This window comes from Bombyx mandarina, chromosome 18 (genome assembly GCF_030267445.1).
Source record: "Bombyx mandarina strain Sakado chromosome 18, ASM3026744v2".
In the NCBI taxonomy this organism is placed as follows: domain Eukaryota; kingdom Metazoa; phylum Arthropoda; class Insecta; order Lepidoptera; family Bombycidae; genus Bombyx; species Bombyx mandarina.
Window position 1 is genome coordinate 3,545,633 of NC_143224.1, and position 22,233 is coordinate 3,567,865.

At 35.3% G+C, this 22,233-nt stretch overlaps 1 protein-coding gene and 1 long non-coding RNA gene across 2 annotated transcripts in view; one reads left to right on the forward strand and one right to left on the reverse strand.

Annotated features, from left to right (window-relative positions):
- Positions 1–1,180: 1,180 nt before the first annotated feature.
- Aox2 (aldehyde oxidase 2) lies at positions 1,181–18,353 on the forward strand. The gene is made up of 16 exons (XM_028176144.2): positions 1,181–1,341; positions 1,851–2,020; positions 3,029–3,189; positions 4,167–4,594; positions 6,661–6,884; positions 7,196–7,298; positions 8,172–8,299; positions 9,068–9,358; positions 9,652–9,939; positions 10,020–10,519; positions 11,003–11,186; positions 11,267–11,465; positions 11,534–12,300; positions 12,559–12,751; positions 13,150–13,260; positions 13,598–18,353. Exons 1-16 carry the CDS (start codon positions 1,302–1,304, stop codon positions 13,666–13,668), a joined length of 3,858 nt encoding a protein of 1,285 aa, XP_028031945.2. The 5' UTR covers positions 1,181–1,301; the 3' UTR covers positions 13,669–18,353.
- Positions 3,762–22,233, reverse strand: part of LOC149500941 (uncharacterized) — a 236,014-nt gene continuing 217,542 nt past the window's right edge. The window contains exon 2 of the long non-coding RNA XR_016324633.1: positions 3,762–3,898. This is a non-coding gene — a long non-coding RNA (uncharacterized LOC149500941). The remainder of the gene's footprint in view (positions 3,899–22,233) is intronic.

Consider the following 22,233-nt stretch of genomic DNA (forward strand, 5'->3'; position numbering starts at 1 on the left):
TTGCGAATGAATTTTTGGGCAAACGTAGTATGAAGCTATTAGTCCAATAGTATGAAAGTGAGTGCGAACCCAATCTCGACTACCATTTTTACAGTTTTTCTCTACTTGAGATCTGAAATATGGCACTAATTTTGACAATGTAATTGTCAATAAGGCTTCTTATTTTCCCATTCTCTGCAAGTCTAGAATGAAAAATAAAAAGGCAAATTACTCTTATTCTTATACAAAAAGCGTAAATTTGTAATACGATGCATGTACATTAGAGGAAAACCTTATTAACATTTTGCCCCTGAAGTTTATAGTTCTATTACTTCCAGCAAAACTCCTTCTGCTTATAATAAATAACGAAATAGAAAAGGATTTATCTAATAAATTAACAAGAAAAATAAATTTAATTAAGTTTGAAAGAAATGTAACTGAAGTAACTATAGATATAATAAATATATCATGTACGAGGCATTGCCGAATTCCAAGACTTAGGACTAAGGTAGTACTAATAATGGCACGACAGCACAAAGAAATTAGAATAACAAAACTATATTCCACTTGTTATTGTGTTGCGCGCAATGTATTTCAATGAACGCCCTTGGTTAACGAACTTAAGTGAAGCGGTGCGTCATCCATTGCTGTTTCTTTAAAAAAAACCTCTTAGGTCTACTATAAGCCTGACGTAGGTCTAATCTTATTATAATCTTTTTACTACGAAGACTTCCGACCCCATCACTCGAAGTGAGCGAAGGACCTGTTGCGATAACTTTTCGATAACTATCATAAAATATAATTACGGTTTCTGCATAAAGGCTCCCGTATAAAGGTATTTTTGTATATATATATATATATATTTCTTCTGTGCGTGTGCTTATTACTGAACTCATCCTAAGCGGCTGGATTAGATTCACAAATCAGCCCGGCAAATGGCGTTGCAGCCGGTATTTAGATTATTTATCTTTCCTAGAAATAAATTATATGGCAAAACAACATTTGCCCGGTCACCTAGTTTCCTCCTAATATTTTCGGCAAAAACGCAACCCTAAAACAGACATCATTTACCTATCATTAGGTCATTTGTTAAATTATCAACATATCTCCGTAATGACATGGCCGATTATCGCTTACCGTGATTGTGTACCCGAAATTGAGTGTTTCCATTCGTCATTAAAATTAACTTCATGTTATTACTAACGTCAACAAATAGACGACTTGCAACGGTTTGTTAGAAAATGTGACATTTATCAATGTGATCCGACTCCGGCTGCGAGTGTTGTGCAAATTATACAAGTGCTAATCATATATTAAACGCGATGAAAATTAGCTTTCGAATTAATACTAAGCATTTTGAAGGTAAGCGTCGTATGACAGGACTGATGTTTATTTGTATCCGGAAACTATTTATTTGAAACCCTCGAGGGATAAATATATTGTCGTAAAGACGGGCATCGTGTTGATAAAATAAGTTTTCTGTAAAACTTACGAGCTCTAATACATTTGCATAATAGTTCTTCCGGCGAGATTTACCGACTGATATAAAACCAATTATACGATTTTTAAACTTAATGAAACTGTAACTGTTTGCAAATATGACCCTATTTTGCCATAGTATCTCTTAAGTTCTTTTTTTTCAAAATTACTTCTTACAATAACTTCATAGATCTCACTGTAGCACTACAGTGCTAAGTGCTACAGCACTTGGCACTTTAAAAAAACAATACTTAGTCGTATTGATTCAGAGCGGCTACTTAGATTTGATTTAGTTTCATTGTTAAATAGTTTACGGGAATATTAATTATCAAGATAATTAATTCTCTTACGAGCAAACTTCTCTGATTTGGAATACTTGATTCCATGTCCAGTGGACGGCAAGTTTGGTCCTGATGTGTCGCTCAATGAGTTCATCAGGAATGTGGCGGAACTCCGAGGTACGAAGGCGATGTGTCACGAGGGCGGCTGTGGAGCCTGCGTCGTCGCCGTCAGAGCATCGCTACCGCCCAACAACGAAATGAAGATATTCTCAGTCAATTCTGTAAGTTATCTATATTCTGTAGCATTCTCTTTTATTTCAAAGAAAAAAATTTGATTTTACATTGATGATGTGACATGTGATGATGATGATAATACATCCGACCGATTTCGGCCATGGCGACCGCTTTGACTCCTATCCGTCGATTTGGCGCTCGTGCGCTGTAAGGTGGCTTATATAGCCTATCTTCGCGGCAAAACTCCTTGCGCATTGAGGGCACGTAAGCACGCCGTTCTTATAATTATAGGTTATAGCAGCAGGAAGGCGGGCCTTCAACTGGTCGCGTTTGTAATCAAGGTCAGCTTTACGCTGATCCTCGAACTCGCGTACTTGGCAGTTCACCATCCTGCGCCATTCTGGCCGCTGTGCTACCAAGTGTGATGTGACATGTGACTACATTGAGACCTTAGAAATTACTAGCTGTACCCGTCCGCTTCGCTGGGCATTTAAAATTAACATTATTATTGCTCACCCCCACACAAAGATTCTCATCATTAACGCCCCCGCAACTGGTGTAGGGAGTCCAACACACATATAAATATTAGCCTATCCATTAAGTACATGTATTTTCTACATGGATACCAAGTTTCAAGTCAATCAGATGCATGGTTCAGTAGTTATAATGGAACATCCGTAAAAACCACTGTAGATTTATATATTAGTATAGATGTCTCAAGGTGGGTGGCGCATTTACGTTGTAGATGTCTATGGGCTCCAGTAACCACTTAACACCAGGTGGGCTGTGAACTCGTCCACTTATCTTAGCAATAAAAAAAGCCAAAATTAGCTGTATACAAAAAAACATACGTCCTGAAGAAACATTTTTTCTGTTGAATATTAAGGCAGTTTAAAGAAGATTTTCTATTGTTTTTCTAACAAGAATAGTACATTTTAATTCTTATTTAATAATATAAGAATATTGAATTTACATCAATGTAACCTTGATAATTTTGTTTAATGATTTGAATAGATTATTTAATCTACTTGGAAACAAAACTATTTTTTTTGTAGTGTTTAGTGTCGGTGCTTTCGTGTCATGGATGGGAAATAACAACAGTGGAAGGATTAGGAAATAGGCTTACTGGTTACCATGACATCCAAACCAGATTAGCCAAGTTTAATGGTACACAATGTGGATACTGCACTCCTGGATGGATTATGAACATGTACAGGTAAAAAACGTTTGAACTTTTTGTTACAATCTATGATTTTTATGTATTTCTATGAGAATATCGTTTTTCACGTGACAACGTCTTATAATTCGATGGAGCCGGCTGCACGCACGAAAAAACATGACTCATTGAGGCGTTCCATTTAAGGCTTGAAGTGCAAGCGAGAGCGCACAACGAGCGACAAAGAGGCACAATCGGCCTCCGCATTCGGCAGCGTTCGACATCTGTCTCTCTACTACTTGAGTGAGCGATGCATCCGCGTGGACAGCTGCTATACAATAATACATTTACATGCTTTCTTCAAGTAATGAAGTTCAGTGAAAAGTGAATGTGGTGTCAATTGTCCATACAAAATATTTATCAAACAAATAAAATTAAAATTTTCTTTTGAAAAATGAAACCATTACATCAGTATTTTCTTATGACGTTGTCACGTTCAACTATCATCAGTAAACCGACTTTACAGACAACCGATTTTTTAATTTTTTTTTCTACAAATTGAATAGTCATAATAATATCTTGGTCACTTGAATAGTTAGTAGAAAACTCCCGATATAATACATTATTATACATATATATATTAAACGGTTTGTTTTAAGCTTGGCCTTCGTAAAAAGATCAATAATGAAAAAATATCAAACACCAAAAACACAAAATATCTTTTTTATTTTATTTATTGCTTAGATGGGTGGACGAGCTCACAGCCCACCTGGTGTTAAGTGGTTACTGGAGCGCATAGACATAACGTAAATGCGCCACCCACCTTGAGACATAAGTTCTAAGGTCTCAGTGTAGTTACAACGGCTGCCCCACCCTTCAAACCGTAACGCATTACTGCTTCACGGCAGAAATAAACAGGGTGGTGGTACCTATCCGTGTGGACTCACAATAGGTCCTACCACCAGGAATGATCTTATACACCACGGTAATTAACCCAATGTCTCATTTAATAAATAAATAGTAAACACATATTTTAGCATCCTTGAAACAAAGAAGGCAGATTTAACAACTCAGGAAATTGAAAATTCATTTGCCAGTAACATTTGTCGCTGTACAGGATATAGACCAATAGCAGACGCTTTAAAAACTTTCGCTAAAGATGCAGATAGAGAACTATTAGATAAACTATCAGACATAGAAGATTTGGGAAATAAAGCACTCAGACTCAAATGCACTGAGGAACAAAGAAATATGTGCAGCGATAATAAATCTTGTGCTTTCCCAAATAAGGATCTAAATTCGAAAACTCTAGATGATTGGTGTTTCCTAGATGATATCGCCACAAAAATGATTGTAATAGATTGCGGTGATCGCACTTGGTATAAATGTTACACTTTAAGTGACGTTTTTAGTGTCATAGAAAAGAGTACGGATTATAAATTGATTGCTGGAAATACAGGACAAGGTAAATATTATTACAACAATACAATTATATACGCTCCAGTCCAAAAACCCAGAGATCGGTGTCATATGTCATCAGTTATGGAATGTTAATTGTAATATGTTTCGAGTATAGGCCGAAAATATTCTAATTTATTTGCATTTTTTTTAATGAATATTTATAGTTAATCTACTAATGTAAGGTGACGCAAGGCAGATGAAAAAAGCGCATCTGTGTCAGTTCCGTCGCGTGACTTGGGTTTACTCTTTAAGTGCGTTTGACGTTATATACATTGATATATACCTAGTCAGGTCATAAATTCTGTCACATGTTTAATGTAAAATAATTTAAACAAGTTTATTCGTTATGTAACCATTCATATACCAAAATGAACTTAACAAAACATAGATTCTTATGACACTAAAGTTTATTCAAAATGACTTCCGTGATTTTGAATACAGGCCTTCAATCTGCGCGGCCAGTCGTCTATCGCAGCACGAACGAGGTCCATGTTAATATCGGCGGCTGTCTTAATCAAGGATGTCTTTAGTGACTCCAAATTGGGATGAGGCTTTGAGCACGCCTTTTCCTCCAAGTGTTGCCATATCTTGTAATCTAACGGATTCAAATCTGGACTGGAGGAGGGCCAGTCTTCGTGCCGGATGAAGTCGATTTCACGCGCCGCCATCCAGTCTTGTGTGCTCTTCGCTCTATGAGCTGGCGCCGAATCTTGTTGGAATACCCAGTGCCTGTTATTGAACATGGTATGAGAAACAGGTTCCACAAGGTTCGTCAGGACTGTATTTTGATACACAACTGCATTCGTTTTTACACCTTTCTCACAAAAATGTACCTCTGTTAAGCCCCAATAACAAACTCCCAACCATACCATGAGCGAGGATGGAAAATGACCTCGTTGGACACGCGGAATACGGTTGCTCACTTCTTCACTACTGTGTGCGTACACCTTATCATTTTGTTAGTTGTAGCTTTCTTCTACGGTAAAAATTTTTTCATCCGAAAAAAGAATTTCCCGATATTTACCCGCGTACCGCTTCCACAAAGCGCGGCATCTCTTCAGTCTCAGGTCCATTAGACGAGCATTCAAACGTGATTCAAACGATGTCCTGTTTTTCTTCGATATGCCCGAAGCCCTAAGTCTTCATTTAACACCCTTTTCACCGTGGTTCTGCTTAACCCCATCTGAAGGGCCAACAGTTTCTGCCTACGTTTGGGATTTCTTTGAATTCGCGCCTTCACAGCTTTTATCACTGCTGGAGTCCTAACAGACCGAGGGCGACCACTTCTTGACCTGTCATCTACACTAGAGTCTTCATTGTATCGTTTGATGGTACGATAAACGGATCTTTTGGTTATATTCAAATTTTTCAGTATGTTAAAAATTTGAATTGGCGCGTAACCGCAACGATGCAACGCAATAACTGCAACACGGTCTTCTTTAAGCGTCCACTCCATATTTAAAAATGAGTAAAATTCTAAAAGTATACATTTTTATTTTCATGAACAATTCGAAATTCGAATTCAATAAACTTTTTTGTGGCCAGCATTCTAAAAGAAAAGTTTTTACTGTGTGACAATACTTATGACCTGACTAATTATATTGTATATTGTTATATACATACAATAGGCATTGGAGGCAAATAACTGTATCCCTTGTAATTAAAGATTCATTCATATTAATTACATTTAACTGAGAGAATACTATACAACAGGTTAGATAAATAACACATGTCCAGAGATCTAATGTGATATTACTATGTTACGAAAAACCATTAAAGTTATTAATTATTTTTGAAAACTTCTGCTCAGGTTGAAATAAGTAAATTAATTTAAATTGTTAATTTATAATAATGATAAAGTATTTTAAACTCTAAACTTTTCTTCTGTATGTTATGTGTATTGGTAACTGCCTGCTTGGATTGTTTTGGTTGGATAATTGATTGGATCACTTGATACCAACGCACTGATTATCTTATCCTTTAGGCTTCGTTCCAACTCCGTCGCATGGAATCACTTTTCAGGAATAAATTGTAAAAGAATCGGATAATATTGAAACGTTTTTGTTTTAGGAGTATATCATGTCTTAGATTATCCTAAGCTTGTCATTGATATTTCTAACGTAACAGATATAAGAGAATATGTCGTGGATGTTAATCTAACACTTGGTGCCGGAATGACTTTAACAGAAATGATGGAATTATTCCTTAAGCTTTCTGATGACAACGTAGACTTTAATTACTTGAAGGAGTTTCATGATCACATGGACTTGGTCGCTCATTTGCCAGTGAGGAATGTAAGTACTGTAAGAAAGGTTTTCATATTTAATTAAAGTGAGTCTGCATCTCTAGAAATCATCTTTCCACCATGAAACGCAGTTTACTCGTAACCACAGTACAATATTTTGATTATAAGGCTCAAGATTAGCGTAGAAATCAACACTTTAATATCTGTGGGCTCAGGCTACCACCGAACATTAGGGGCTGAGCTTGTCTGCTTATGTACATTATAAATGTTGACCATATACTGTTACTAGATAGCTTTGTTAAAACCTTACGAACAAGATATTTGATCATAGCTAATTTAACTTTTCAACATTTCTTTTAGATTGGAACCATCGGTGGTAACTTGTACTTGAAACACTGCAACAAGGAATTCCAGTCAGATTTATTTTTGCTATTCGAGACTGTTGGAGCTATGATTACAATAGGTAATTCCGATTTTTCATTTCGTAAAACGAAATGAGTTTGATTTGATTTTCGGAATTGCTGTAAAACCAAGCTTAGTAGTTATACCCAATGATAAAGTTGCAAAGTTTTCTGCCGCAAAGATCTTAAGAGTTTTGCAATACAATTTAGATTTCAATGTCATACCTCTCAAGGCTGATAGCGGCGTTCACAATGTGATACATATATCTATGGATTCCGATAAGTATTGAATACAAGAAGACGTTCCCACACCAATCCAAGGTACAGGGTGTATTGAAACGATTTCCTTGAACAAGGTTCCTACCGTTCCGTAAGATAGGTTGTGTTGCTCGGTATGCCAAAATGAATTGTAAGTGGCACGCAATGTAATAAAGAGTTAAAATAATCAAAGGCAAGAAGCGAAAGGTTCGCGAATTTTAATGTTCCTAATAGCGACAAAATGTGTACCTACTTCTCTAAGTAATGCCGCCGGAAATCCTACAACTTTAACTAATAATAGGGTAATAATTAAAATTCAACTATAATAATTAACTTTAAACTTTTTACTGGTGGTAGGACCTCTTGTGAGTCCGCATGGGTAGGTACCACCACCCCGTCTATTTCTGCCGTAAAGCAGTAATGCGTTTCGGCTTGAAGGGTGGAGCAGCTGTTGTAACTATATTGACACCTTAGGACTTACATTTCAAGGTGGGTAGCGCATTTACGTTGTAAATGTTTATGGGCTCCAGTAACCACTTAACACCAGGTGGGCTGTGAGCTCGTTCACGCATCTAAGCAACAAAATTGTTTTTTAAAAAATTAATTAAATTGTAATAATTAAGGGTGGCGTTATGTTTTTCGTATACAAAGTGAATTAACCCATCTAATATTTTTAGCCGAAAAAAGGGACAAAATATCGACAATGTACCTTACAGATTTCCTCGAAACAGAAATGAAGGGGAAAATAATAATCAATGTGATGTTACCCCCATTATCAAGTTCTACGAAGATCAAAACGTACAAGGTATTTCATATTTTCATTCACATAATTTTCGAATTGCCTCAAACAAGGTTACTGCAAGGGATTTTTACATTAATAAATTTACCTTATTTCTATTTAATTTATTTTGAAATTAATTCTAGTAATGCAAACTGTTGTTTCTGTCAGCCATATTGCGGGTGGCATTGCCATAACCGTTATGCCATGCGTGCTGGTAATCGCAGTGTATTGCTATAATAATTCGATGGGAGAAAGCGAAAATGTCGAACTTGCATTTTGAGCTAAATCAATTTTTACCATACTATATTATAAACTAGCGACCCGCCCTCGCTTCGCTTCGGAAACAGTAATTTATTACTGATTTCTCTACTATTTAATGGATTTTATTATACATATAAACCTTCTTCTTCAATCACTCTGTCTATTAAAAAAACCGCATCAAAATCCGTTGCGTAGTTTTAAAGATTTAAGCATACGTAGGGACAAATATAGGGACAGAGAAAGCGACTTTGTTTTATACTATGTAGTGATATGGATCTGGTGTGAAGTTGATTTTCTCAAGCTACGACAATTCTGCTTCCTTCTGTTGATATGATGACCTGCTGAAGGGCGCGAGAATGGGCTGAATGTGAGCTGCAAAACACCGATTATTGTTGTGAAGCTTGGGCTACGCCTATGTCCAGCAGTAGACGTCTATGGGCTTTTGTACATAAACTTTAAAGAAAACGACCACGCTTCGAGAAATTATACCAAAAAAAAGTAAAATTACTGATCAAACAATTTGGATTTTAGATAATGCCGAGATCACAAAACGCACACGCGATAGTCAACGCAGGATTTCTTTGGAAATTCAAACAAAATTCGAGTATACTGGAAAAAGCGATAATAGTATACGGTGGAATATCACCAAACTTTATTCATGCGTCAAAAACCGAAAGTATTATATCAAACACAGATCCGTTTTCCGATGAAACTATACAGGAGGCATTGAAGACTTTATATGATGAAGTCAAGCCTGAAAATTCTCCAACAGAGCCATCTGCTTCTTATAGAAGAATGTTGGCTGTTTCTTTATATTACAAAGTAAGTTCGGATTATTGCATACATGGATGGATATATTAGATATGATTTTCTTTTATATAATAAAAAAGAACCATCATAACTGGAGTTAACAAAAAAATCTTTGACTTTTCGATCTGCTGATTTTACTATCAAAAAGCAGCTGATATCGGGGAATCCTTGTCTAAAAATTCGTAATTCATTTCAGCTTCTATCAATGTCCTCCATGAATATCTTACATAATATATACTATAATATAGTGATAGAACGAAATATTGATAGAACGAAAATCAGAGCATTTGCATCTTTAATTCTAGGCATTAATAAGTCAATGTCCCGATGATCGAATCAACCCGAAGTATAAATCAGGCGGTAATGTTATTAAACGGAATACGTCCAAAGGCACACAAACTTTCGAGACAGATGAAAATCTTTGGCCTTTAAATCAACCTGTGATGAAATTAGAAGCTTTAGCACAATGCAGCGGGGAAGCTACATTTGCCAATGATTTAAAAGGAGAATCAGACGAAGTATATGCTGCCTTTGTAACTGCTGACGTCAAACCTGGTAGTATTATTAGTGGTTTTGATACTACAGAAGCTTTTGTCAGTATTCCAAACACTTTGAACAGGATACCGATGTACTAAAAAATTATGATTATTTAATTGTATCTTCTTATTTGCAGAAAATAGCAGGTGTTTCAGGATTTTATACCGCACAGGACATTCCCGGAAATAATTCATTTACACCAACCAATGTACCTTTGATTTTAGTAAATGAAGAAATATTGTGTTCTAAACAGGTCAAATACTATGGCGAACCAGCAGCAATAATAGTAGCGGATAGAGAAAAAACGGCCATTAAGGCTGCTAAACTAGTATCGATAAAATATGAATCTATCAATAAAAATAAACCTGTACTAACAATTGATGACGCATTAAAAAGTCCAGATAAAGATACACGAATAACCAAAAACAATGTTATATATCCCGTCGAAGTTGGTCATGATGTGAAATGTATTATTTATGGGGAATTAAATATTGAAACACAGCATCACTTTTATATGGAGCCACAAACTTGCGTCGCAAAGAAAACCGAAGACGGCTTAGAAATATATTCTTCCACGCAATGGCTGGATTTGACTAATATGGCTGTTGCACAATGTCTAAGCATGCCCATAAATAGGCAAGTGCATATTCATAAATGTTTCTGTTTTCTTCTTTTAGTGCTCTTGATTAAGATGGCCGATAATTTGAAATATTAATTCAATATAAGCTAATTCGACTTAAGCAAATATTGATTGATGGCTATAATATTATAGATTGATAAGCATTAATAAGAAATATGGATTATATTAGTCTATAGTATTACATATTATATAGCTTAACATGCGACATTTATCTTTGTAATTAAAGGTACTACATATTTAGTTGATATTAGCATCAACAGTTCGATCTTTTTAATTAAATTACAATTAAGTTAATAGTAAGTAAATAGCTGAAGAAGTGTTTTTCGTTATGATATTATTTCCAAATATTAAACTTTAATTCTCTCTCCTGTAAATTTGCCAAAATGACGGCTAAGCCAAATAGCCTTTCACCCCTCGATATGTAATTACTTGGTAACATTATATTGAATAATATTATTAAGATAGATGTGGCTTTTTAGTGTGAACGTGATTATTAGAAGAGTTGGTGGTAGTTATGGAGGTAAAATTACAAGATCTAGTCAGATAGCATGTGGAGCAGCTCTTATTACCCATCTAACTGGAAAAACATGCAGGTTTATTCTGCCTTTGCAACAAAATATGGGAATTATTGGTAAACGGCTACCAACAAAATGTAACTTCGAAGTACGTATTACGAAACTCAAGCTTCTCCAAATAAAACTCATTTCGATATATTTTTTTAATTATTTGCACGGTATATTCAGGTGGGTGTTGACAATAACGGTGAAATACAATACCTTAAAAATATATTCTATCAAGATAATGGATGTGCAGCGAATGAAACGATTAGTCCAGTGACTGCAGCCCATTTTGTTGGGAACTGCTATGATAGTCGAAGATGGTACGTCGAAGCTAATAGCGCCGCAACTGATAGCCCATCTAACACTTGGTGTAGAGCTCCTTGTAAGTTTAAATTTGCATGTAAGTTTATAAAATACCTTAAATATTTTTTACTATTTTTACACTTTCAGCTTCAACAGAAGCAATAGCAATGTGTGAATACATAATGGAAAAGGTAGCATATCATCTGAATAAAGATCCTTTAGAAGTGAGACTAACTAATATGATGCAAGTCACAAATCCTATTCCACAATTAATTGACCAACTAAAAAGAGACTCGGACTACGACCAAAGAATAATTGATGTGCAAAATTACAATAAGCAGAATAGATGGAGAAAGCGAGCCTTGAAACTCATGCCAATGACTTATGATGTATTTTATTTCGGGTCATATAATTCCGTTGTATCAGTTTATCATGCAGATGGATCAGTTGTGATAATACATGGTGGAGTTGAAATGGGTCAAGGTTTAAACACAAAAGTAGCTCAAGTATGTGCATACATTTTTGATATTCCCCTCAACAAAATTAGCGTAAAACCTAGTACAAGCTTTACGAGTCCAAACGTAATGGCCACAGGTGGTAGTATTGGTAGTGAATGTGTGTCTTTTGCAACAATGAAAGCCTGCCAGATAATAATGGATCGCCTCAAACCAATCAAAGAAGAATTGAATGATCCAAAATGGGAGGATATTATTAAAAAAGCTTTCAATAACGATATAGATTTGCAAGCGTCATATATGTATTCAAATAAAGATGGCTTAAAGCCATATGATGTGTATGGTGTAGTTGTGATGGAGGTTGAAGTTGATATTTTAACTGGAAACCATGATGTGCTGAGAGTTGATTTACTGGAAGATACTGGCAGAAGTATGAGTCCGGGAATTGACATTGGACAGGTAAGATATAATTATCTATAATCCGAACAAAAATGTACTTTTTCACTCAATATATTCAATGATTTTCATTCATAATTGACGAAGGAATTCATGAATTACAGAGTCTTATATTGGGTTCTGAAAACGAATCAACCTGATACAAATATAATTACTTGATGATTAATTACGAAAATTGTCTCAAACAGATAATCAAGTTGAGTCAAATAGATAGTAGTTCTAATTAGGGCTCATAGCTTTTAGTACCGTTTTGTTTTTCAGATAGAGGGGGCGTTCATCATGGGTCTCGGCTATTGGACATCGGAAAAAGTGATTTATGATCAGGAAACTGGAAAGCTCCTAACGGATCGTACTTGGACGTACAAGCCTCCTGGTCTTAAGGATATACCGGCAGATTTCCGAATATATTTCAGGAGGAATTCCAACAACCCTACCGGAGTACTACAATCTAAAGGTATTTTTGATAAGCAATTGAGTTCAAGGTCCATCTTTTTATCGGAGCGAATAGACACAATAATGTGAATGCAGCCAACCACAATCAAAGAGCGTGTTGAAGTTTCAGAATTCAAAAAATGAAAATTATGCTTTGGGAATTTGTGTGAGCAGAGCTACTACCCTTCTATATTAGTATTTACTTGTTAGTAAAAACATTTGATTACGCAATTAAGCTGGCCTTTTAAAGCTTTGGCAATTTCTAAATGTCAAAATTATTAAACGTTTTATTATTTAAAAAAAGTTATACCGAAAAATATTGTCATTTGGTAAAGTAAACTTAATTAAAACTACTTTGACTGCTTAATCTCGTATTTTTTGTTGACTTGACTCTTTAATAATGCGTATCTTTTTAACCAGCAACTGGCGAACCGGCATTCTCTCTAGCTGCAGTAATAACTCATGCTATACGGGATGCAGTTAGGGCTGCTAGACTTGACGCTGCCTACGAAGACCAGTGGATTGATATTCGTAAGGAAATCAATTAAATAAACAAAAAAAAATTATGCATAGATGGAAAATCGATTTCTTGGCTATGTGCCATGTGGTGTTAAGCTATTACTGGGTCCTAGATACATCAATCACAAACATCAATCACAACGTAAATGCTAACATCCACCTTGAGACATAAGGTTGAAATTTCAATTGTATTACTTAACCGCTGTCGTGCCCTTCAGACGTAACTGATTGGTAACAGTAATAGGCGACATCGTGGTACCTAGTTTAATAAAAGTATCTTTACACTAGGCATCATTTACTTTTTAGTTCATGTTTGAAAGTGATTTCAAATTTTTTTAACTATTTTCAGCTAATCCCTGCACGGTGGAAAACATATTTATGGCTGTGGGACACCGATTAGACCAGTTCGTGTTGAAGTGATTAAATATGGATTTCAGTATATCTTGACTTGTTACGGCGACTTTGTATCGCATATCAATATTTAAACATTTTGTATAAAATTTTAGATATACCTAGTCAGGTCATAAATTCTGTCACATGTTTAATGTAAAATAATTGAAACAAGTTTATTTATTATCTAACCATTCATATACCAAAATGAACTTAACAAAACATAGATTCTTATGACATTAAAGTTTATTCAAAATGACCTCCGTGATTTTGAATACAGGCCTTCAATCTGCGCGGCCAGTCGTCTATCGCAGCACGAACGAGGTCCATGTCAATATCGGCGGCTGCCTTAATCAAGGATGTCTTGAGTGACTCCAAATTGGGATGAGGCTTTGAGCACGCCTTTTCCTCCAAGTGTTGCCATATCTTGTAATCTAACGGATTCAAATCTGGACTGGAGGAGGGCCAGTCTTCGTGCCGGATGAAGTCGATTTCACGCACCGCCAGCCAGTCTTGTGTGCTTTTCGCTCTATGAGCTGGCGCCGAATCTTATTGGAATACCCAGTGCCTGTTATTGAACATGGTATGAGAAACAGGTTCCACAAGGTTCGTCAGGACTGTATTTTGATACACAACTGCATTCGTTTTTAGACCTTTCTCACAAAAATGTACCTCTGTTAAGCCCCAATAACAAACTCCCAACCATACCATGAGCGAGGATGGAAAATGACCTCGTTGGCCACGCGGAATACGGTTGCTCGCTTCTTCATTACTGTGTGCGTACACCTTATAATTTTGTTTGTTGTAGCTCTCTTCTACGGTAAAAAATTTTTCATCCGAAAAAAGAATTTCCCGATATTTTTTTCCCGCGTACCGCTTCAACAAAGCGCGGCATCTCTTCAGTCTCAGGTCCATTAGACGAGCATTCAAACGATGTCCTGTTTTTCTGTGATATGCCCGAAGCCCTAAGTCTTCATTTAACACCCTTTTCACCGTGGTTCTGCTTAACCCCATCTGAAGGGCCAACAGTTTCTGCTTAAGTTTGGGATTTCTTTGAATTCGCGCCTTCACAGCTTTTATCACTGCTGGAGTCCTAACAGACCGAGGGCGACCACTTCTTGTCCTGTCATCTACACTAGAGTCTTCATTGTATCGTTTGATGGCACGACATACGAAGCTTTTGGTTATATTCAAATTTTTCAGTATGTTAAAAATTTGAATTGGCGCGTAACCGCAACGATGCAACGCAATAACTGCAACACGGTCTTCTTTAAGCGCCCACTCCATATTTAAAAATGAGTAAAATTCTAAAAGTATACATTTTTATTTTCATGAACAATTCGAAATTCGAATTCAATAAACTTTTTTGTGGCCAGCATTCTAAAAGAAAAGTCTTTACTGTGTGACAATACTTATGACCTGACTAGGTATATGCGAGCATTTCTGAATGGGACTTATTCAAAGAATACTTTTAAATTTTAAAGTATATACCAGATAATACAGAATCCGTATGAAAACGATTGGTTATATTGGAAGCAGTTTCTGAAGTAAAAACTTCTTTAGTACTGCTTTGATTTTAAATTCTAAGGTCTGAATTTATGCTTAGCAATGTATAACATGCGTTTTTCTCATGGATACCATTATCAGAACTGGACTAAATTAAAATGGGACCACGCGGGAAGCGTAAGCTTTCTAATAAAAGAAGAATCATCAAAATCGATTCACCCAGTCAAAAGTTATGAGGTAACAAACATAAAAAAAATATACACACGAATTGAGAACCTCCTCTTTTTTGAAGTAGGTTAAAAAACCTTTACATTTATTCCTATAAAGATTAGATTGCGAAAGAATGAGATAGAATTCTACAGAAGGTTGCGCTTATGCCGCGTTTGAGTTAAATGCAATTATCTCTACCATTTTTTTTTAAATAAAATTTAAAAAAGAAAGCTTTGCACGTGGTTTGCAAAAAATACATCCTCGGTTACGTTTATAACAGGAAGGTAACAATTATATAATATTAAATTTGCATTTGCTATAACTACTGCAATTTGTTAGACTTGTTTTTATGAATTAAGATGGAGGGAGAAGCTTGTTATTTTTCAAATATCAGCGGTGATTAGAGACGGCTATGTATTTTCTGCTACCTATCTTGAGGCATAAAACTGTAGATAGGTGTTGAAAGAACAGCTATAAAAGTTACAACACCCGTTCTTGCAACCTACAAATACAAATGAGTATTAAAAACTATAATAATAATAATTACCTAGTCAGGTCATAAATTCTGTCACATGTTTAATGTAAAATAATTGAAACAAGTTTATTCATTATGTAACCATTCATATACCAAAATGAACTTAACAAAACATAGATTCTTATGACATTAAAGTTTATTCAAAATGACCTCCGCGATTTTGAATACAGGCCTTCAATCTGCGCGGCCAGTCGTCTATCGCAGCACGAACGAGGTCCATGTCAATATCGGCGGCTGTCTTAATCAAGGATGTCTTGAGTGACTCCAAATTGGGATGAAGCTTTGAGCACGCCTTTTCCTCCAAGTGTTGCCATATCTTGTAATCTAACGGATTCAAATCTGGACTGGAGGAGGGCCAGTCTTCGTGCCGGATGAAGTCGATTTCACGCACCGCCAGCCAGTCTTGTGTGCTCTTCGCTCTATGAGCTGGCGCCGAATCTTGTTGGAATACCCAGTGCCTGTTATTGAACATGGTATGAGAAACAGGTTCCACAAGGTTCGTTAGGACTGCATTTTGATACACAACTGCATTCGTTTTTACACGTTTCTCACAAAAATGTACCTCTGTTAAGCCCCAATAACAAACTCCCAACCATACCATGAGCGAGGATGGAAAATGACCTCGTTGGACACGCGGAACACGGTTGCTCGCTTCTTCACTACTGTGTGCGTACACTTTATAATTTTGTTTGTTGTAGCTCTCTTCTACGGTAAAAATTTTTTCATCCGAAAAAAGAATTTCCCGATATTTTTTTCCCGCGTACCGCTTCAACAAAGCGCGGCATCTCTTCAGTCTCAGGTCCATTAGACGAGCATTCAAACGATGTCCTGTTTTTCTTCGATATGCCCGAAGCCCTAAGTCTTCATTTAACACCCTTTTCACCGTGGTTCTGCTTAACCCCATCTGGGCCATCTGAAGTTTCTGCTTACGTTTGGGATTTCTTTGAATTCGCGCCTTCACAGCTTTTATCACTGCTGGAGTCCTAACAGACCGAGGGCGACCACTTCTTGACCTGTCATCTACACTAGAGTCTTCATTGTATCGTTTGATGGCACGACAAACGAAGCTTTTGGTTATATTCAAATTTTTCAGTATGTTAAAAATTTGAATTGGCGCGTAACCACAACGATGCAACGCAATAACTGCAACACGGTCTTCTTTAAGCGTCCACTCCATATTTAATAATGACTAAAATTCTAAAAGTGTACATTTTTATTTTCATGAACAATTCGAAATTCGAATTCAATAACCTTTTTTGTGGCCAGCATTCTAAAAGAAAAGTTTTTACTGTGTGACAATACTTATGACCTAACTAGGTATAATCTTAATTTATTTTTGAACACAATTCATAATACCATTGTTACCAATTTCGTGTGTCAATGTTGTGTGTTTTAGTGTGTAGGGTTCTCCTGTAACATAGCTCATAATATTAACAAGCAATAAGGAATTACAGAGTCATTTACAGGGGAACAAGTGAAATTACATAAAATAACGGGCGAGGATAATGAAATTTGCGTTCTGTCTTTTTCGCAACTATTACTTGTACATAAATCGTACTCCACCACTCTAGTATCAACCGTAACACAATCAATAAAAGAACAAATTCAACATAAAATCATAAACATGAACATTTGAACAATAAGTAACATTAATATCATTGCAAACATAAAAAACCAATTACCTACTTTTCAAATAATACATTGTTACAAATGTAAATTTATCGAAACAGAATCAATAAGGTTAAAAGTTTTATATGATATTTAGCCACAACATAGGTAGGTACATATATTTGTTTTGTACGATTTCTGGGAAGTAAAATTAGTTCCAAAAACCGCTGAAGGTACTTACCCAATAAATTGCGAAATTCGTTCAACCCTTTCATGTCACGGCAACAGTGTTCTAAGCGTATGATAAAATTTAAACAGTCAAATAAGTTCATGGAACAAATACTTTGTCAACGGTACCTAAATGAAAATATAATCTTTTTTATATACAGGGTGGTGGATATGCTTGTACATTAGTATTTTCATTTCCACTTAGTCAGGGTTTGGTGTGTGTTTTTTTAACTAAATTGAGGCTTGTTTTGAAGTTTCCATTAGATTCGAAAATCATAAAATATTATAGTAACAATAATTTGTATCTTTTACGGCAGAAAATAAATAAAACGCTGCAACTGTAGTAACAATGGCGAAATCCATTAAATAAGAAAAATATGGGTTTTTACGATTAACAACCTCCAATGTCCTCCGGCCTAGGGTCGCCAGACTAGTTAGTAAAAGGGTTACATTCTAATTAAAATAATTTCATTATCTTAAGACAGTCTTTTAAATTAATATTACCGTATGTGTGATTTCGGCTAATTTCTGTAAACTTAATAGAACACCTGTATCCGTATTTAATAAGGACTTTGTTTGTCAAGGTTTTTGTTTCATCTGAAGTTTAATAAATGTTTGTTTTAATAAATAGTGTTTTAGCTTTATTTGTTTCACTGCGACTTAGTCGGTGTCTTATTTAATTAATCGATCTGTTTAATTAGTTTGGTCATTTAAAATTAAAGAGATTTACACCAAAAAAAAATATCTCGTTTAGATTTTTTATTTAGATGATTAACAAATTTATTTCCATTTTTTGAACTACCGTATTTCCACGATAATTAATGAAAAGACTCAAGATTTAAATTGGTTTCAGATAATATTTATTTTCTCTTTGGTTTAGTTAAACACTTAAACTAAATAATAACAATAAATAATAATATACAAAAGAAATCGTCTGAAAAAAAGAGCACAACATAGTATTTTACTGTTTTTGTCTATTTCTATTTAGATTATGGTATAATGTAAAAAAAAGTCGTTTAAACTATTATTATCAAATTCATGAATATCAAGTTATCAAATTTAATGTAGAATGAAATTGTCAAAGAACAATATTAAGGCAGTTTGTGTCACCTTCTCCAAATGTAGGAGAAACCGCGAGACTCAACTAATCCCCGTCACACTTATAAGGTTATTACACTTGGCTGAATTCAGACGACTGACTTCAGTGAAGTGTAATAGCATTAAGTAAGTTAGTCTACTGAATTCAGTAGCAAGGATGGTTTCTGACTGACTGAATCATTTAGAAACCTAATTAGGAACGCATTTAGGAAGGTGTAATCGTATTTAGTTACTGAATGGCTTCAGTCGGCCCATAGCTCTTCGTGCGTGAGGACGTTTTAGTTTATTTTTTGCTTCCGAATAAAAAGTATTAATTTCGGTCGCCTTTATTTAATGTGCCAGACATTTATAAATAGCCCGACATGTTTCAGGGATAGCTTTTGTCATCAGGGGTTGGGATATTGAAGAACTAAATTTTAAATCTTGGTACGAATTTCCTGTTGCAAGAAATCTTAATGTTACAACCAATCTTTCTTTTGGACTTATACTATCGTAGAATTAGATGTATAATAATTATATAATAGATATATAATAGACTATCGTAGGATAGTATCCTGATTTTGAATAAACGGTGTCACAAGGTTTAATATTAGGTCAAACGAGATCGAATCCATTTATAGAAAATTTCTGAAGTCTGCTGGTTCTAAATCACTCATAATGTTCATATTTGCTAACATTCCGCACAGCAATAAATATTTCTTCACCGATATTCTTGTTTTTATTTTATTTTATTTTGAGAAATTGAAACAATCAACAAAAACAAAAAAATTGTTGTTGTCTAGACAATACTGGGGCTATCCTCTAACGCACGCGACACGTCTTACTTCGTCGCGTTTAAACTGACAATTGATTCCGTAACTGAATTTAGAACAGTGTAGTTAGACGACTAAATTCAGCCAAATGTAATAAGCCTTTTATAAGTGACCATTACGAAACCTTATGAGTGGGTGCATTTATTCAAACTATTTGGGAGCGCGCGTATTGATGTAAAAAAGTTATGCCAAAATTCCATCAAACATTACATAGGATTTCCATTCAAGTTATTTTTAAATTTTGATTTAAACGGAACGGGAATGCATAAAAGACGAAGAAACGAATAGAAAGGAGTCCCAAATATTTAATTCAAAATACTAGAGCACATCGTAATTTCCCAACTAATTTCGAAGCCGTCTTTTTTTTTTTAATTGCTTAGATGGGTGGATGAGCTCACAGCTCACCTAGTGTTAAGTAGTTACTGGAGCCTACAGACATCTACAACGTAAATGCGCCACCCAGCTTTGAGATATAAGTTCTTAGGTCTCCGTATAGTTACAGCGGCTGTTCCACCCTTCAAACCGAAACGCATTACTGCTTCACGGCAGAAATAAGCGGGGTGGTGGTACCTACCCGTGCGGACCCACAAGAGGTCCTACCACAAGTTTGAAGTTCTTCTGTTGTACGACGACGGGTGTCCAATGCAATACATGGCTTTATATGACTATGATCAGAAATCAGAAGTAGACGAACAAAAAGAAACACAAAATGACATAAAAACCTGCATCATGATTTCGATTCGCAACGCAAAAACATAAAGTATTAGGTACAAAGTATTCCGTAATGACCGACAATTCATGAATCAGTTCCTAAGCCCGTCATTACCGACTAGGTCGCATGACGGCCGAAGCTAAAAAGAAATCGTTCTTTAGAACATTATAAATTCAACTCATGAAATTTGTATCGGCATCACTCCTTTAGTTTCGTGTCAGGAACGTATCAATTTACAAACTATAAGTTAAGAATATTATAGGATTGAACACCTCGCACCGTCATTAGACTGTTTGTTTTACAATAAAAAGATTGTAGGCTGTTTATGTTTATTATTTCTCATTCATTTTTGTTTATTCAATTTTAATTTTGATTCTCCGTCAATATTTACAAAAAATAAACGGAATGGAAATAATTTCAGAAGCAGTAGGTACGAGTATGCATGCTTATTCTTTAGTAAAGAAATTTTGACGTATGTACATAGATACTTGCCTAATTTTTCCAATTGCTTCACAAACATTTGGATCAAATATCAAATCAAACTAATTTTTTCTCCTACCTACGCCGAAAGTTCAGTTTTCCTCCCGCTGTACAGGGAAGAAAGTCTAACTTTTCCTCCCGCTGTACAGGGAAGAAAGTTTAACTTTTCCTCCCGCTGTACAGGGAAGAAAGTCTAACTTTCCCCCTGGGTACTGACAAGTGCGCATGCGCGTTAGTGTTTACGTCTGCTCTCACGCACCTAAAATCCTCCGCAATTCTTGTGCTCGGGTAATTTGCAATATTGTGTTTAGTGTAAAAGTGAAATAAACAAAAGGCAATAAAATTTAATAGTGAAGTATTAAACAAAAATGAGTCATTCATCAGTTCATCAGACAGTTCTTATTCAATTAGTAGTAGTTTATTTAAAAATTAAAAAACAGTTAAATTGGTATTTTAAGAGTCAGGGCTTCGCCCCTGGACCCCGGCTCGATACTCCACGAACTTTCGGCCTGGTAGGAGAAAAAATAGTATGTGCACCAAGAGAGAAAAGTAGGACATTTCCTCCCGCGTGTAAAATTGCCACCCGAGCCGAAGGCGTAATGTACTATTTTCTTATTATGAAAATCATCTAAGTAAAAAAAAATGGTCTCGATAAATATACTTATCGACATTTTTATTCAAAAGTCAATGGGGTGGACCGCTATTATTTGGTACGGTAAGTAAAGAATTTGTATCATACACAAAATAATCGGTTTTTTTTTCATCAAACATGAGATTCATGTAATGCTTATAATTTAAGTACAAAATTAAATTTGAATGTTTTTTGTTCAAAATTAAAGTCCCTTTAAACTAGTTGGAGGCTTACATATGTACAACTATTAACATCTACTTCGAAAACCAGATTAAGCTGAACGAATTTAGATAAAGGCTACAAATAGCAGGAGCTATCAGATCGAGCTTATTTTCTTTTATTACTAATGATTATTTTCATAAATTACTTTGCTCGTAGGGTCAACCAAAACAATGTGTTTACATTATTAACTTACAAAAACAATATATCTTATTATAAAACAATTACTCAAATGTCCCGCACCTATAACGAAATGGCAAAGTCGTCAACTGAATTGGATATTTTTACATGTATAAAAATGTTCAAGGGAATTTTCCATGTTAATAGTCGATTAAGTAATGTTATTGTTTATAAATTGTTTTCGTTATCGTGTTGTTTTGTCCTATAATTGCAAGAAGCATTGTGTGGAAACTCAGCACATTTGTCTTGTTTAGTCGTGCGCACATGGCTTATAATATTACAAGCCAGATTTTTTACTTGTTGTTAATTATCGTGTATCTTTTTAGCTTGTAATACGTATGTGCCTAATAAATAAATAAATGAATAGATTAAATTA